Source organism: Schistocerca piceifrons, chromosome 2, assembly GCF_021461385.2.
Source record: "Schistocerca piceifrons isolate TAMUIC-IGC-003096 chromosome 2, iqSchPice1.1, whole genome shotgun sequence".
In the NCBI taxonomy this organism is placed as follows: Eukaryota; Metazoa; Arthropoda; class Insecta; order Orthoptera; family Acrididae; genus Schistocerca; species Schistocerca piceifrons.
In genome coordinates this window covers 659,455,563-659,473,359 of record NC_060139.1, presented here as the reverse complement: position 1 = coordinate 659,473,359, position 17,797 = coordinate 659,455,563, and the positions used below count along the sequence as shown (strand labels likewise).

The 17,797-nt window shown below is 46.0% G+C and overlaps 1 protein-coding gene across 1 annotated transcript in view; it reads left to right on the top strand.

Moving 5' to 3' along the window:
• LOC124776504 (muscle M-line assembly protein unc-89-like) overlaps positions 1-17,797 on the top strand; it is a 105,205-nt gene that overhangs the window by 43,192 nt on the left and 44,216 nt on the right. The window contains exon 3 of the mRNA XM_047251525.1: positions 12,481-12,694. Coding sequence (XP_047107481.1) covers positions 12,481-12,694 — 214 coding nt within the window. The remainder of the gene's footprint in view (positions 1-12,480; positions 12,695-17,797) is intronic.

Here is a 17,797-nt window from a genome sequence, read left to right as displayed (position 1 = left end):
ACCGAGACGTGTAACCAATGGCACCCCATACCATCACGCCAGGTGATACGCCAGTATGGCGATGACGAATACACGCTTCCAATGTGCGTTCACCACGATGTCGCCAAACACGGATGCGACCATCATGATGCTGTAAACAGAACCTGGATTCATCCGAAAAAATGACGTGTTGCCATTCGTGCACCGAGGTTCGTCTTTGAGTACACCATCGCAGGCGCTCCTGTCTGTGATGCAGCGTCAAGGGTAACCGCAGCCATGGTCTACGAGCTGATAGTCCATGCTGCTGCAAACATCGTCGAACTGTTCGTGCAGATGGTTGTTGTCTTGCAAACGTCCCAATCTGTTGACTCAGGGATCGAGACGTGGCTGCACGATCCGTTACAGCCATGCGGGTAAGATGCCTGTCATCTCAACTGCTAGTGATACGAGGCCGTTGGGATCCAGCACAGCGTTCCGTATTACCTTCCTGAACCCACCGATTTCATATTCTGCTAACAGTCATTGGATCTCGACCAACGAGAGCAGCAATGTCACGATACGGTAAACCGCAATCGCGTTAGGCTACAATCCGACCTTTATCAAAATCGGCAACGTGATGGTACGCATTTCTCCTCCTTACACGATGCATCACAACAAAGTTTCACCAGGCAACGCCGGTCAACTGCTGTTTGTGTATGAGAAATCGATAGGAAACTTTCCTCATGTCAGCACGTTGTAGGTGTCACCACCAGCGCCAACCTTGTGTGAATGCTCTGAAAAGCTAATCATTTGCATATTACAGCATCTTCTTCCTGTCGGTTAAATTTCGTGTCTGTAGCACGTCATCTTCGTGGTGTAGCAATTTTAATGGCCAGTAGTGTGTTTCCGTCGTCCAGTTTTGAAAGGCTAATAATTAATTTAGGCACTTGAGGTCCCCAATCCTTCGACATGAATTTTTAGCCATGACCACTGTTGCATTGGTGCCACCGATTTATCCTTTTGTCGCCATTACGAACACACGTCACTAGTATACCTGAGAGTGTAAGAGGAACGAAACGTTTCAACATTTCCCTCTGGCAGAGGAAATGCTACTTCTGCTTCTACGTTCATATCATATAAATTCGCACAAAATGAGTACTTAAGATCCATAGAAAGCATAACTAATTTTCAATTAGTTATACCATCTCTAGCAGCCATTTTATGTAGTGGTGCTCTTGTTCACGCCACTTTGTAAGCTAATACGTAGGTTGTAACGGGTATAAGTGCAGATATTTCTGTTGGTGACTGAGGACGGTGTACTTAACAACACTAATCAATATTTATGGCATTTTCCGACTAATAATTATAGATATTACGAATAGCATGTTTTTAGGTTGGTTAGTACCTCCAAGTACATGTGGCAAGAGGACGCCATTAATGCGCATGTTGTCCCCCAGGCAGCAGGTCAGATGTTAAGCTGTGGAAATGTGGATACAAAACGATAAGTCTGCACGGATAGGTGTCGTTAACTTCGCGGTGCAGGTACGGCCAATGCAGAAAACATGAGGCCGTAGAGTTTGTGAAACTTTTGTGGCGAAACTGTACGATGCAGAAAAAAACCTACACACTTATCTGTGTGCGTATGAAGTACCAGATATAAATATTTCTGCTCTTATACCTGTTACATCCTGTGTTTCGCAACGAATTCTTAATAATACCCTGATTGAGAAAATATTTTTTTTATTCTGTTTATTAATTATAAAAAATTATACTGGGTGCATCATTTAAAGCACAGAATTTAAAATGATATCGTGCACCAATGCACGAATGTAAGTTGAGCTTGTTGCATATGTTTTTTAATTTCACTACAATTATGTTATTCTCCTCCATGTTTAAATCGATTGATGTTATCCTTCACAAAATTTATCCTGAAACAATTAACATCTCTCCTTCACCTAATAACACTAAACAAAGACAAAAATATTGTGTCTACTGCCTTAATAATTATCTCAGAGTAGTTTCCGTGGTTGTTAGTTATTACTTTTACACAAACAGGAAATTGGTATTTGAAGTTATACGTGGGTGCATTATTTTAATCCATTACCACGTACTGCATGGACAGTGAGCAGAGGGTGTTAGATTTGTAGTGCTGTACAAACAGGATGTCATCTCCTGTGAAGCAATGGTGTGACAAGAGTGCCCGAGAGTTCATTTAGCAGCTGAGTCAAACTCGGGTAGGCGTCTACTAAACTTTCTCCAACCGATAATCACCTTGTAGGTCCATGACCAAAAGCGTGATAAGCCAATCCACAGATGATAAACTACATTCCATCAGGTCTAACAGTGTAATTTAGTTGGAGTATCTTCATCTCTCCTAACGTTCCTGTTTCCTCTCGCTGTGTACTTACATCCTATTCACCAGCTCAAATTGTTCATCTTATTAAAAGAATAATTTGTTAGAAATTTTATTGATATTGTATAGCATACTGTTTTAGACCTTCCACGTCACAACAAACACCCTTTTACCGTGAATATTCCTTTCTTAAAGCAATACATTTTTCAGTTATGCATGATTTCGCTGATGAGTACAAAGTCTTGAGTCCCATTGAGTCGAAATTGTGGAAGGTATTTACTCCACAGGCCCCATTATACATATTACTTCGTAAACTTCTATGGTATATAAACGCTGTCATGAATTTCGTTAAGCGTTACAAATCGATGAAATATGCACTGACAGAACCACAGGCACATAGACACAGGCAACAGAGCATGCACAATGTCGGCACTAGTACAGTGTATATCCACCTTTCGCAGCAATGCAGGCTGCTATTCTCCCATGGAGACGATCGTAGAGATGCTGGATGTAGTCCTGTGGAACGGCTTGCCATGCCATTTCCACCTGGCGCCTCAGTTGGACCAGCGTTCGTGCTGGACGTGCAGACCGCGTGAGACGACGCTTCATCCAGTCCCAAACATGCTCAATGGGGGACAGATCCGGAGATCTTGCTGGCCAGGGTAGTTGACTTACACCTTCTAGAGCACGTTGGGTGGCACGGGATACATGCGGACGTGCATTGTCCTGTTGGAACAGCAAGTTCCCTTGCCGGTCTAGGAATGGTAGAACGATGGGTTCGATGACGGTTTGGATGTACCGTGCACTATTCAGTGTCCCCTCGACGATCACCAGTGGTGTACGGCCAGTGTAGGAGATCGCTCCCCACACCATGATGCCGGGTGTTGGCCCTGTGTGCCCCGGTCGTATGCAGTCCTGATTGTGGCGCTCACCTGCACGGCGCCAAACACGCATACGACCATCATTGGCACCAAGGCAGAAGCGACTCTCATCGCTGAAGACGACACGTCTCCATTCGTCCCTCCATTCACGCCTGTCGCGACACCACTGGAGGCGGGCTGCACGATGTTGGGGCGTGAGCCGAAGACGGCCTAACGGTGTGCGGGACCGTAGCCCAGCTTCATGGAGACGGTTGCGAATGGTCCTCGCCGATACCCCAGGAGCAACAGTGTCCCTAATTTGCTGGGTAGTGGCGGTGCGGTCCCCTACGGCACTGCGTAGGATCCTACGGTCTTGGCGTGCATCCGTGCGTCGCTGCGGTCCGGTCCCAGGTCGACGGGCACGTGCACCTTCCGTCGACCACTGGCGACAACATCGATGTACTGTGGAGACCTCACGCCCCACGTGTTGAGCAATTCGGCGGTACGTCCACCCGGCCTCCCGCATGCCCACTATACGCCCTCGCTCAAAGTCCGTCAACTGCACATACGGTTCACGTCCACGCTGTCGCGGCATGCTACCAGTGTTAAAGACTGCGATGGAGCTCCGTATGCCACGGCAAACTGGCTGACACTGACGGCGGCGGTGCACAAATGCTGCGCAACTAGCGCCATTCGACGGCCAACACCGCGGTTCCTGGTGTGTCCGCTGTGCCGTGCGTGTGATCATTGCTTGTACAGCCCTCTCGCAGTGTCCGGAGCAAGTATGGTGGGTCTGACACACCGGTGTCAATGTGTTCTTTTTTCCATTTCCAGGAGTGTATAATGGAGCGGAAATCTGTAGATGTGATGTACATAAACAGACAAACAAAACTGGATGCTTATTGAAGAGAAAGAGGGACTTGCAGCCTCATTGACTGGAGTAAAACTGTCATCACTGATGACTCACGCTTCGAACTGAGCATCGTGACCAGCGAAGACGGGTCTGGAGATGCCTTGGGCAGCGGTGGGATACCAACGTAACTGTAGCCGGTCATAAGGCCCGACAACCAGGACCCATTTGGTTGTTAACCGCAGCCCTTACAGCACAGCGGTACGTCGAAGATATTCTACGCCCTTCATGGCAAGACATTACATTTCAGCAAGATAACGACATTCTACACACGGCCTGTAATTCTACTGCTTGTCTTCGTGCTTGCCAAACCCTACCTTGGCCAGCAAGGTCGCCGACCTCTCCCCGAATGAGAAAGTTGGAGCGTTATGGGCAGGATCCTCCAACCATCTAGGGATTTTGACGTTCTAACGCGACAACTGGACAGAATTTGGCACGTTATCCCTCAGGAGGAAGTTAAACAACTCTGTTAATTAATGCCAAGCCAAATAACTTCTTGCATAAAGGTCAGAGGTGGACCAACATGTTACTGACTTGCTCAGTTTGTGGAGCTCTTTCTCTTGAATAATTCATCCAATTTTTCTCACCTTTTTTTTTTATATTGCAATCATTTGTTTGTCTATACATGTACGTCAAATTTACCGATTTCCATCCCATTCGGATAATTCCTCCTGGTATGTGTTTTCTTTCTTAGAGTTTATCTTTAGTTACACAACGTGTTGCCCAACATTACGGTCCTAAATACACAGCCTGACAAAAAGAGTGAAGCACTCAGAAGACATTGTCGGAAGTCAGTATAGTTTCGTACAGGTGCACATCATCGTCTGGATGTGAATGGTTAGTGTTGCATTTCTCTGTGACAGGTAGAAGTGTTACCAGAGTGAATTACTACTGTTCGTGTTCAGTGTTCTTACCGTGCGTTTTAGGAAATACAAGGGGCGTGAACAGCTTCAGTTGTTTAGTGATCGTTGTGAATGACTCGCAGACGCCGCGTACTCGTGTGAGACGGTGTTATCAGGACTTCACAGAGCCTGAAAGGGGGGGCCTCATAGTAGGTCTCCATTTGGCTGATTGCTAGAATTGTTCAGTATCCAAATTTATGGGTCAGTCGGATGTGACCGTAAACCGATGTTGGACTACATGGGAACGTGAAAGCAGGTGAACTCGTCATCAAGGTTCTAGTCGACCACGTCTAACCAACACAAGGGAGGATCGCACAAGCACATCGAGACCCCTTCACATCTGTCCATCCCGTCTGATAACAAGTAATGGACCCTGTGCATCACTCTGTATCATCGTGCACCATTGGTTGGAGACTAGCAGGAGTATCACTAAGGAATTGTCATTCGTTGTGTCATCAGGCGCTGACATCGCAACACAGACGGCTGCGAAAGTACTGTTGCCGTGACCGAAAGTAAGTACTGCTGCTGAATTGAGTCGCATTGTGTTCCGCGATGAATTCCATTTCTTCACAAACTAGGATGACCATTGCCAGTGAGCATGGCAACGATGATCCGTTCTTCTAATATTATGGAGAGGCACTGAAACGTTGCTCCTGGCGTCGCGGTATGTGAAACCATAGGGTAGGATTTCATTTCACGACTGATAGTCATTGAGGGAACTCTGATGGTGCAACGATACGTCACGGACATCCTACACCCTCATGTATTGCCGCACATCATGACAATATCGTGGAGCCATATTTCAACAAGACAATGTTCTTTCACACAAGGCACCTGCCTTATGAACTGTCTGCGTCTGCTAGGAAGACCCGCACATCTGTCCCCGACAGAATATGTGTGGAAGTGGCTCAGACGTCAACTCCGTACTAATGTCAATATCTGTGATATCAAAGACCCCTTACAACAGCTGCGGCAAAGCTTGCTTCGTGAGAGGATACAACTACTTTAGGACATCTTTCCCAGCCGAATGAGTGAATGCATTCAGGCTGGTGCTTCGTGAGAGGATACAACTACTTTAGGACATCTTTCCCAGCCGAATGAGTGAATGCATTCAGGCTGGAGGGGTAGCAAAGTCGTACTGATAAGGCCCGCCCGGCTAGCCGCGCAGTCTAACGCACTGCTTCCCGAATGGGCACGAATCCGTCTGGCGGTTAGTGTCGAGGACCGGTGTGCCGGCAAGCCTGTGGAAGGTTTTTAAGGACGTTTTCCATCTGCCTCAGCGAATGCGGGCTGGTTCCCCTTATTCCACCTCAGTTACATTATGTCGGTGATTGTTGCGCAAACGATGTCTCCATGTACACGTACACCATAACTACTCTACCATGCAAACATTCGGGGCTACACTCGTCTGGTATGAGACGTTCCCGGGGTGGTCCACTGGGGGCCGAACCGCACAATAACCCTGGGTTCGGTGTGGAGCGGTGGTGGAGTGGGTGGACTGCTGTGGCGTGTTGTTGTGGGATTGTGAACCACTGAGGGCTATGGTCGGCGAAGTCTCTCCATCGTTTCTGGGTCCCCGGTTCAATACACACACATACACATTCTGATAAGTAGACTCATACTGAGAAGTTCTTTATAAATTTTGCTCTGTTTTGTGATCACTGAAATAACGTAACATACATTCTCACCAGGTGTTCTTTTCGTTTTCTTCTCCATTTTCGGTCTTCAGTTTTCTTGTCGGGCAGTATAATTCCACCATTCCAGGTATGTAGTCCTTCATGCTGTTTCCGCACTCTTAATCTCATGGTAATATGACCATATATACACAAATTTTATTTCATGCACATTCTTAAAATTTCGTACGACTACTTATGAATGAAATATGCCCAGTATGTAACTAAACGCGCCATTTATTAGTTGTGTTGGTGAGATGTTTTCACGTCCAATTTCCTTCGCATGTGCAATCGTAGCTTTTTAGGTGATGTGGCTCACACTTCCTCCAGATACTTTCCTTCACTTGTTACTCAATCACTAGTTGCTACTTAACAGCCGTTGCATCTCTGTGAGTCAGACGTACAATTTCCAATCAGATTACACACCGAAGAGCCAAAGAAACTGGTACACCTGGCTACTATCGTGTGGGGCCCCCGCGACCACGTACAAGTGCCACAACACGACATGGCATGGACTTGACAAATGTCTAAAGTAGTGCTGGAGGTACTGACACCATAAATCCTACCGGGCTGTCCATTAAATCCGTAAGAGTACGGGGGGGGTGGAGATCTCTTCCGAACAGCACGTTGCAAGACATCCCAGATATGTTCAATAATGTTCGTGTCTGGGGAGTTTGGTGGCCAGCGGAGGTGTTTAAACTCAGAAGAGTATTCCTGGAGCCTCTCTGTAGCTCTTGGACGTGTGGGGTGTTGCACCGTCCTGCTGGAATTTCCCAACTCTGTCGGAATGCACAATGGACATGAATGGATGCAGTGTTCAGACAGGATGCTTACGTACGTCTCACCTGTCAGAGTTGTATCTAGACGTATCAGGGATCACATATCACTCCAACTGCACATGCCCCACACCGCTACAGAGCCTCCACGAGCTTGAACAGTCTTCTACTGACATGTAGTGTCCATGGATTCATGAGGTTGTCTCCATACCCGTATAAGTCCATCCACTAGATATAATTTGAAACGTTACTGGTCCGACCAGGCAACATGTTTCCGGTCATCAACAGTCCAATGTCGATGTTGACAGGCCCAACGAGGCGTAAAGCTTTGTGTCGTGCAGTCATCAAGTGTACACAAGTGGGTCTTCGGCTCCGAAACCCCGTACCGATGATGTTTCGTTGAGTGGTTCGCACGCTAACACTTGTTGATGGCCCAGCGTTGAAATCTGCAGCAATTTGCGGAACGCTTCCACTTCTGTCACGTTGAACGATTCTCTTAAGTCGTCGTTGGTCCCGTTCTTGTATAATCTTTTTCCGGTCGCATTGATGTAGGAGATTTGATGTTTTACCGCATTCCTGATATTCACGGTACACTCATGAAACGGTTTTACGGGATAATCCCCACTTCATCGCTCCCTCGGAGGTGCTGTGTCCCATCGCTTGTGCGCCGACAATAACACCACGTTAAAACTGACCTTGATAACCTGCTATTGTAGCAGCAGTAACCGATCTAAAAACTGCGCCAGACACTTGTCTTATATAGGCGTTGCCGACAGCAGCGCCGTATTCTGCTGCCTACATATGTCTGCATTTCAATGTGCATGCCTGTACCAGTTTCTATCGTGCTTCAATGTCATAACTGTCCTCCAAAACATGAATTTCTTCGAGCGACTCCATATCACTTCAAATCACCGCTGGTTACCTTTCCAAAACTTCACATAAATGTCATCGCTGCATTCTTCCAGAACAACTGCCATTTAGCTTTTTCCCGCAAGGGAAGGGTTGCATTTCTGTCAATTTGAACGATTCTCTTCAAAAATGGGTTCAAATGGCTCTGAGCACTATGGGACTTAACCTCTATGGTCATCAGTCCCCTAGAACTTAGAACTACTTAAACCTAACTAACCTAAGGACAGCACACAACACCCAGTCATCACGAGGCAGAGAAAAATCCCTGAGCCCGCCGGGAATCGAACCTGGGAACCCGGGCGCGATTCTTTTCAGTCGTCGTTGGTCTCGTTCTTGCAGGATCTTTTTCCAGCCACAGCGATGTCGGAGATTTGATGTTTTATCGCATTCTTGATATTCACGGTACACTCGTGAAGTGTTCGTACAGGAAAATCCCCACTTCATCGTTACCTCTGATATGCTGTCTCCCATCGCGCGTTCAGACTCACTTAAACCTTGAAAACCTGCTGTTGTAGCAGCAGTAACAGACTTGAATCTGGATAACCTGCTATTGTAGCAGCAGTAACCGATCAAACAGCTACGCCAGACACTTGTCTTATATGGGCGTTGGCGACAGCAGTGCCGCATTCTGCTGCCTGCATATCTCTGTATTTGAATACGCGTGCCTGTATGAGTTTCTTTGGCGCTTCAGTTTATAGCTGTCTTATGATTTTTATACCTCCTTTTCATCTTCTTCTGGGGTACATATATTTTAGGACACGTATATTCACTGAGATGACAAAAGTAGTACCTCCTAATATCGAGTCGGACCTCGTTTTGCTCATCGTAGTGCAGCAAATCGACGTGGCATGGACTTAATAAGGTGCTGGAAGCCTCCTTCAGAAATATTCAGCCATGCTGCCTTTATAGATGTCCATATTGCGGAAGTGTTGCCAGTGCAGGATTTTGTGCATGAACTGACCTCTCGATTTTGCCCAATAAATGTGCGATGGGATCTATGTCCGGTGATATGACTGGCTAAACCATTCGCTCGAACTGTCCAGAATGGGCTCCAAACTAATGGCGAACAATTTTGGCCTGGTGACAAGGCACTTTGTCATTCATAAAAATTCCGTCTTTGTTTGGGAACACGAAGACCAAGCGTGGCTGAAATTGGTCTCCAACTATCCGAACGTAATCGTTTGCAGTCAATGATTGGTTCAGCTGGACGGGAAGACCCATTCCATTCCATGTAAACTCAGCCCACACCACTATTGAGCCACCACTACCTTGCTCAGTGCCTTATTGACTTCGTGGGGTCTGCGCCACACTCTAACTCTACCATCAGTTCTTACCAACTGCAATAGAGACTCATCTGACAGGCTAACCCATGAGGTCACGAGCCCATGAGAAGCGCTGTAGGCGATGTCATGCTGTTAGCAAAGGCACTCACGTGGGTCGTCTGCTGCCAAGCCCATTAACGCCAAATTTCGTTGCAGTGTCCTAACTGATACATTCTTCCTACGTCCCACATTGATTTATGCGCTTATTTCACTCGGTGTTGCTTGTTTGTTAGCACTGACAACTCGCTGCTCTTGGTCGTTAAGTGAAGGCTATCGGCCACTGCGTTGTCTGTGGTGAGAGGTAATGCCTAAAATTTCGTATTCTCGGCACACTCTTGCCTCTGTGGATCTTGGAATATTAAATTCCCTTACGATTTCCGAAATGTACTGTCCAATTCGTTTTCTTCCAACTACCACTCCGCGTTCAAAGTTTGTTAATCCCAGCGTGTGGCCATAATCACGTCGGGACGCTTTTCACATTACTCACCTGAGTACAAATGACAGTACCTCCAATGCAGTGCCCTTTGGTATCTTCCGTAGCCATATTATTGCCATCTACCAGGTGATCAAAAGTCAATATAAATTTGAAAACTGAATAAATCATGGAATAATGTAGATAGAGAGGTGCAAACTGACACACATGCTTGGAATGATATGGGGTTTTATTAGAACAAAAAAAAAAAAATACAAAAGTTTAAAAAGTGTCCGACAGATGGCGCATCATCTGATCAGAATAGCAATAATTCGCATAACAAAGTAAGACAAAGCAAAGATGATGTTCTTTACAGGAAATGCTCAATATGCCCACCATCATTCCTCAACAATAGCTGTAGTCGAGGAATAATGTTGTGAACAGCACTGTAATGCATGTCCGGAGTTATGGTGAGGCATTGGCTTCGGATGTTGTCTTTCAGCATCCCTAGAGATGTCGGTCGATCACGATACACTTGCGACTTCAGGTAACCCCAAAGCCAATAATCGCACGGACTGAGGTCTGGGGACCTGGAAGGCCAAGCATGACGAAAGTGGCGGCTGAGCACACGATCATCACCAAACGACGCGCGCAAGAGATCCTTCACGCGTCTAGCAATATGGGGTGGAGCGCCATCTTGCATAAACATTGTACGTTCCAGCAGGTCTTTATCAGCCAGGCTGGGGATGATGCGATTCTGTAACATATAGCCGTACCTCTCACCCGTCACGGTAGCAGTTACAAAACCAGAACCACGCATTTCCTCGAAGAAAAAAGGCCCGAAAACGGTAGAAGTGGTAAATCCAACCCATACCGTGATTTTCTCGTCGAGCAGTGGAGTTTCCACAACAGTTCTAGGATTTTCGGTAGCCCAAATTCTGCAGTTGTGGGCGTTGACAGACCCTCGGAGCGTGAAATGAGCTTCATCGGTCCACAACACGTTACTCAACCAATCGTCATCTTCCGCCATCTTATGAAACGCCCACACCGCAAATGCCCTCCGCTTCACCAAATCGCCAGGTAACAGTTCATGATGCCGATGGATTTTGTACGGATAGTATCGGAGGGTACGCGTAAGTGCCAACCAAACAGTAGTGTATGGAATGCCGGTGCGACGTGCGACAGCACGAGCGCTGACTTCCCCGTGCATAGACGAACCCGCTACAGTCTCCATTTCTTCCTGAACAGTCTCAGCCGCATTACGCCTTGAGCTCGGTCGGCCACTACGGGGTCTATCGTCGAAACAATCCGTGGCTTCGAACTTCTAAATCATTCTCGCCACAGCTGCATTTGTCAACGGACCTTTACCCGTTCGAATCCCCTTTCTATGGCGATAGGATCGTAACGCTGAACTAGCACATTCCCATTCTGATAATACAGCTTCACTAAAAGCACCTTTTCAGGTGACGTCAACATGCTGCGACTGCTGACGCATCTGATTTTCTCTCTCTCATTACAGCTCCTTATATACACGATTGTCATGCGCAGTCACTGACATTTTGCTGTCTAGCGCCCGCCATCTGTCGGACATTTTGTGAACTTTGTTTTGTTTTTGGTTCTAATAAAACCCCATGTCATTCCAAGCATGTGTATCAATTTTTAGCTCTCTATCTACATTATTCCATGGTTTATTAAGTTTTCAAATTTATGCTGACTTTTTGATCACGCAGTATATATGTGTACATCGCCGTCCCACGACTTTTGTCAGCACAATGTTTAGAAGCTGTCCGCTTTCCTACTACCTTCATTTCTTCCTTAACCTGCCGATACCTTCATCCATTTTTTATGTAGTCCATCATTCCGGCTTCTACCTCAGTATTTCCTGCAACCTTTCGTTCGCTGAATCGTCGCAGGAGGCAATTTATTTGTAATGTTTAAATCAGCGGCTATTTCTCTTTCTTTTATCGTTTCCATTAGTCCTCTCTCCTAATTCCGTGGTCGTCATTCCATCTGCCCTTGTCAGTTTAACCAATTTTCTCCACAAACTAACTTCAAAACTATAGAAGCCTTTTTATTGCCCATGATTTGCAACCATATAATTGTAAACTCCAGATAAAATAATTTGTGAATCTTTTTTCTTTGCTCTACGAAAATTCTGTCTGATTCCTATGCAAAAACATGTTACCCCTAGATAGTCTTCTTATTTCCTCCACATAGTTTCCGTTTTCCATCACATACTAGCCAAGGAACTGAAAATATTTAACCTATTCGAGGAGCTTTCCTTTTAGTGATACTTTGAAGGAAGCTTTTTTTGTTCAACAGCTTCTGATCATTATGCTTAGAGCATAGTAACGAGACTCTGAGGCCTCATCCTTTATGCGTATTTGTCTGACCATTGTATACAGGTGTACTGGGCACGGCAGCAGGCGGACAAAGTATTCTTGAGACATTATAGGCACGTGTCCATGGGATTCAACCGCATCGGAGCTTCCTGTTCGCATCAAGATGACGTCTGTTTGTTGACGATCAGAGATGTTCGGAAGACCGATTCGGGACTGTATATCTGTGGGGTTGACAGCACACCGCCCATCCGACGCTTCGTGTACCTCTCTGTTTCCGGTAAGTAGTATCCTGCGTCCTAAGAGACGTTGTTTAACCGTACTTACTTTTAGGTTATCGGCATAATATCATAGTTGTTGCCGGGTGTATATCCTGCACAAGTAAACTCAAAGCGTTGAGCAGGAACCGACGTAAAGGGCAAACAGATGGTGTGGCCAAAGTAGGAAAAAAAATTATTGCTTTTATTTATATTTGACTTTATCCACCCTATGCGTCTACCTATGTTCTTATTTCACTGTACATATGTATTCATTTATTTATTATTGTATGATCCAGAATACTTTAATTTCTAAACACATAAGAGCCCCCTAACAGTTATACAGGGTGGTGAGAAACAGCTTGTAAGAGTGATGCAGGGTGGGCTGTGGTGAGAAATAACTGTTCAGAAAAAAAATTAGATACGTTGCACCATCTCCCGTTTAGTCATCATAGAAATTAACCGATCAGGTTGTTTTACGTGAAAACTCAAAGAGCCTGCCACACTTTACAATCAGTGTCAAATGGTTCAAATGGCTCTGAGCACTATGGGACTCAACTGCTGTAGTCATCAGCCCCCTAGAACTTAGAACTACTTAAACCTAACTAACCTAAGGACATCACACACACCCATGCCCGAGGCAGGATTTGAACCTGCGACCGTAGCAGCAGCGCGACTCCGGACTGGAGCGCCTAGAACCGCACGGCCACCGCGGCCGGCCAATCAGTGTCAGTTGATCTCTTAGCGTAGGTGATAGCGCACGACACTGGTCTCCTTTTGGCTCGGGTTCAATCTTTGCTACCGCTCTACGTCCAGTTTTGGACCACTCTCTTGTTCGGTTTTAGGAAATCAAACGAAGAACACATTTGGCAACACCGTCCTTAGCTGGCTGTTTGAATAGGCACGTGCAACGACCTGACTGGCTAACTTCAAAGCTAATTGAGTCAGAAACGGTGTAAAGTATCGAATTTTTTCCTTAACGATTATTTCTCAGCGCAACCTACCCTACAACTCCCTTAAACTTTTCAGTCCGTTTATGACCATCCTGTATAATAACCAAGTGTTCAGATAGGAAAGTTATATGCTGAACGTGGAATGCTTTGAGAATAATGATTATAATGCCATTGGCTTGCATTTTTATATTTCCTCAGAGATGTAAGAATTTTTGGATTACTACAGTAAGCAATCATTTAAAAATTCATTATGCAACTAAATAGCTAAAATTACACCTCTAAAAATTATATAAAAGAGTATAGCAAATAAGTGTGGAACTAAATTCGCTTTACGGATGTTGACGACTTGTATGGGGACCAATACGGGTAAGTTCAGTATAGGAACTCATGTCCGTAAACGTACCGATTTCTCGCTACACGCAAAATACCACAATGCACGTTCAAATCTCCCGCATTTTCGGCGTCACTGAGTAGGGTATTACGCACATCATTCTTCGATCACCTGATGTACTATGTGCATTACAGCTTTCTTAACATGCCACTCATTTGGGTTTGTGATCTGCCCAGAGGGAATTGTACCTGCTGCTGTTCTTGTGGTCTTTGTTCACACGTTAGTCCCCTCCCCCAAATCAACAAATCTTTGTTCATACTACACTCCTATACAATAGTAATTGTTCACTACAGTACAGGATGAAGCTGTAGGTACACCTTGTGACCAAAAGTATCCGGACACCTGGCTGAATATCACTTACAAGTTCGTGGCGCCATCCATCGGTAATTCTGACAATACGGTGCTGGTCCACCCTTAGCCTTGATGACAGCTTCCACTCTCGCAGGCATACGTTCAATCAGGTACTGGAAGGTTCCTTGGGGAATGGCATTCCATTTTTTACGGAGTGCCCCGCTGAGGAGAGGTATCGATGTCGGTCGGTGGGGCCTGGCACGAAGTCGGCGTTCCAAAACCTCACAAAGGTCTTCTGTAGGATTCAGGTCAGGAGTCTGTGCAGGCCAGTCCATCACAAGCATGTCATTGTCGTGTAACCACTCCGCTACAGGTGGTGCATTATGAACAGGTGTTCGACGGTGTTGAAAGATGCAATCGCTATCCTCTAATTCTTCTTCAACGGCGGGAAACAAGAAGGTGCTTAAAACATCAATGTAGGCCTGTGCTGTGATAGTGTCACACAAAACAACAAGGGGTGAAAGCCCGCTCCATGAAAAACACGACCACACCATAACACTACCGCCTCCGATTTTTACTGTTGGAACTACACACGCTAGCAGATTACGTTCACCGGGCATTCGCCATACCCACACCCTGCCATCGGATCGCCACATTGTGTACCGTGATTCGTCACTCCACGCAACGTTCTTCCACTGTTCAATCGTCCAATGTTTATTCTCCTTACACCAAGCGAGGCGTCGTTTGGCATTTACTCGATCATGAAGTCCAAGTTTTCTCACCTCTCGCCTAACTGTCATAGTACTTGCAGTGGATCCTGTTGCAGTTTGGAATTCCTGTCTGATGGTCTAGATAGAAGTCTACCTATTACACATTATGACCCTCTTCAACGGTCGGCGGTCTGTCAGTCAACGGACGAGGTCGGCCTGTATGCTTTTCTGCTGTACGTGTCCCTTCACTTTTCTGGTTCACTATCACATCTGAAACAGTCGACCTAGGGATGTTTAAGAGTGTGAAAATCTCGCGTACAGACGTATGACACAAGTGACACCCAAACACCTGACCACTTTCAAAGTGCTTGAGTTTCGCGGAGCGCCCCATTCTGCTCTCACACGATGTTCAATGACTACTGAGGTCGCTGATATGGAGTACCTGGTGAAACTCTCTGCTTAAGTCCGCAGGACAGAACAGGCAGTAGAATTGTGGAAAGGGGCCAAAATGTGGCTGTCAGTTACACTCAAACACATATAACTGTATTTAGCTGTCCAAACAAGACAGCAAAACTTTTTAAACTTAGTTATCGGGTGAATAGACCACACTGTCTTATGCCTTAAGGGCACAACCACTTAAATTTAAAGACGGCTGAATGTCATTAACTTAAAATTCAGACTCAAAACAGAATATTTAGAAGGCAGAAGGCCTCACGTAAGTAAGTTCTATAACTTGGCTGAAGGCCCAACAAATCTAACACTTGAAAAGCAAACAAGTTTAACTTAAAGACGGCTGAAGGCCCATGATTTAAGACTGCAGGTAAAATTAATTTTAAAACCAAAACGCAAGGCAGAAGGCCTTATCTTCGTTTAGGCTGAAGGCCCCACACAGTCTGATACTCGAGAGACAAGAACTTTAATTTAAAAATGGCTGAAGGCCGATTACTTAAAACAATAAAAATAATTTTTAGTAGGCAGAAGGCCCAAAGCTTTATGTTTAAACAGTATTTTACACAGGCTGAAAGCCCAAACGATCTAAGATTTAACAAGTAAGGAATTTAAATTTTAAAGTGGCTGAAGGCCCGTAATTGAAAAGCACAACTACAATAAATTTTCAAAAGACAGAAGGCCCAAAGCTTTATCCAAAAAAATATTTTAAATGAAGCTGAAGGCCCAAACAATGCAAGACTTGACAAGTAAGGAACTTTCAGTTTTAAAGAGGCTGAAGGCCCATTATTTAAAACCCAACTAAAAGCATACAAATTCAAACCATCGGCTGTAAGCCATTAAAATACACAATCAAACACCAATAAGAAAAGGCAGTACAGCCAGCGGCGCTCAGAAGTTTCCTGGAGATCGGTCTGCACTTGAAATATTAACGTTCGCTTAGGGGAGACATGTAGTCGGCGCATCTATATCTGATCCACCGGCAACCCAACCAAGAGACAGTCAACGGACCCGCCGACAAGACGACTTGCTTTCCACCTGACCGGTGCTCAAGGAACTCGAAAGTCAAAACGTAAAAGGCGTGGGCACCCACAACCATGTATGCACAAGCTGTCAAAACTACACACACGTGTTGGACAGCGACAACACAGTGAGGAAAGGACACTGCCTGAATTTTACGTCAGCTGCCAGGGCAGGTAACAGGAACGCTAACGGCCTCGAGGCAGAAAATTCCGCTGGTGCACTTAGACTTCAAATAACCAAAATACAGTTGAACTCCACCGGATGGTGGCCAAACTTTCGCTGACTCGAACACTCGCTGTTGCTCACGGGAATACCCCCAACAGCCAACCATGAAAACCAACGGCACAATGTGAACAGACTGGCTTCGGTAATTAAATCACCACTCAACTTTGATGTCCTGAGTCGGTGAGCCGCGAACCCCTTAGCAATCAGAACAGCTCCCACACACTCCGACACTGCGTAGAGACTGCCAGTGGGCCCGGCCCACTGCGCCGCGCGGAGATTTCCCGGCTCATCCACACCAACTGACCGACTGTAACACATCAGCACGGAGACAGCACTAAAATAACTGAGCAGTCGACATCACAAGCTACACACAGTTTCACGAACACTTGCACGAAGGACTACACAATACTAACGACAGCGACTGTGCAATAACAAGGACTAATCACGAGTCGGCACACGCAGGCAACCAATAGCCATCGCCGGCCAACATATACGTCGCCCAACAAGACGACCGACCGACAACCAACCAAGGAGGTCCGCACTCAAGTGATACGTATCGGCAACCGTCGGGCGAGTCATGGCTGTCCGGACCTCACTGCAGCTGCGCACCGACTGAACTTCTGCCGTGTCCTAAGTCAAACACTGCCAGGTCCGAAATGGACTGCTAGCGTGTCCCAACTCACTGGTAGATCCGAACTAACTCCGAACACACGACAATCGGGAAGTAATAGCAGTCAGCAAAGATAATACGCCAGGGCTTATATCGATAAGCGCCGCTGTTGCCGCTCACGGGCAGGCAAGGCGGCAACTCAGTGACACCAGTAATTGAAATTAACGTGTTGTTGCTGCGGTCTTCAGTCCACAGACTGGTTTGATGCAGCTCTCCATGCTACTCTATCCTGTGCAAGGTTCTTCATCTCCCAGTACCTACTGCAACCTACATCCTTTTGAATCTGTTTAGTGTATTCATCTCTTGGTCTCCCTCTACGATTTTTACCCTCCACGCTGCCCTCCAATACTAAATTGGTGATCTCTTGATGCTTCAGAATATGCCATACCAACCGATCCCTTCTTCTAGTCAAGTTG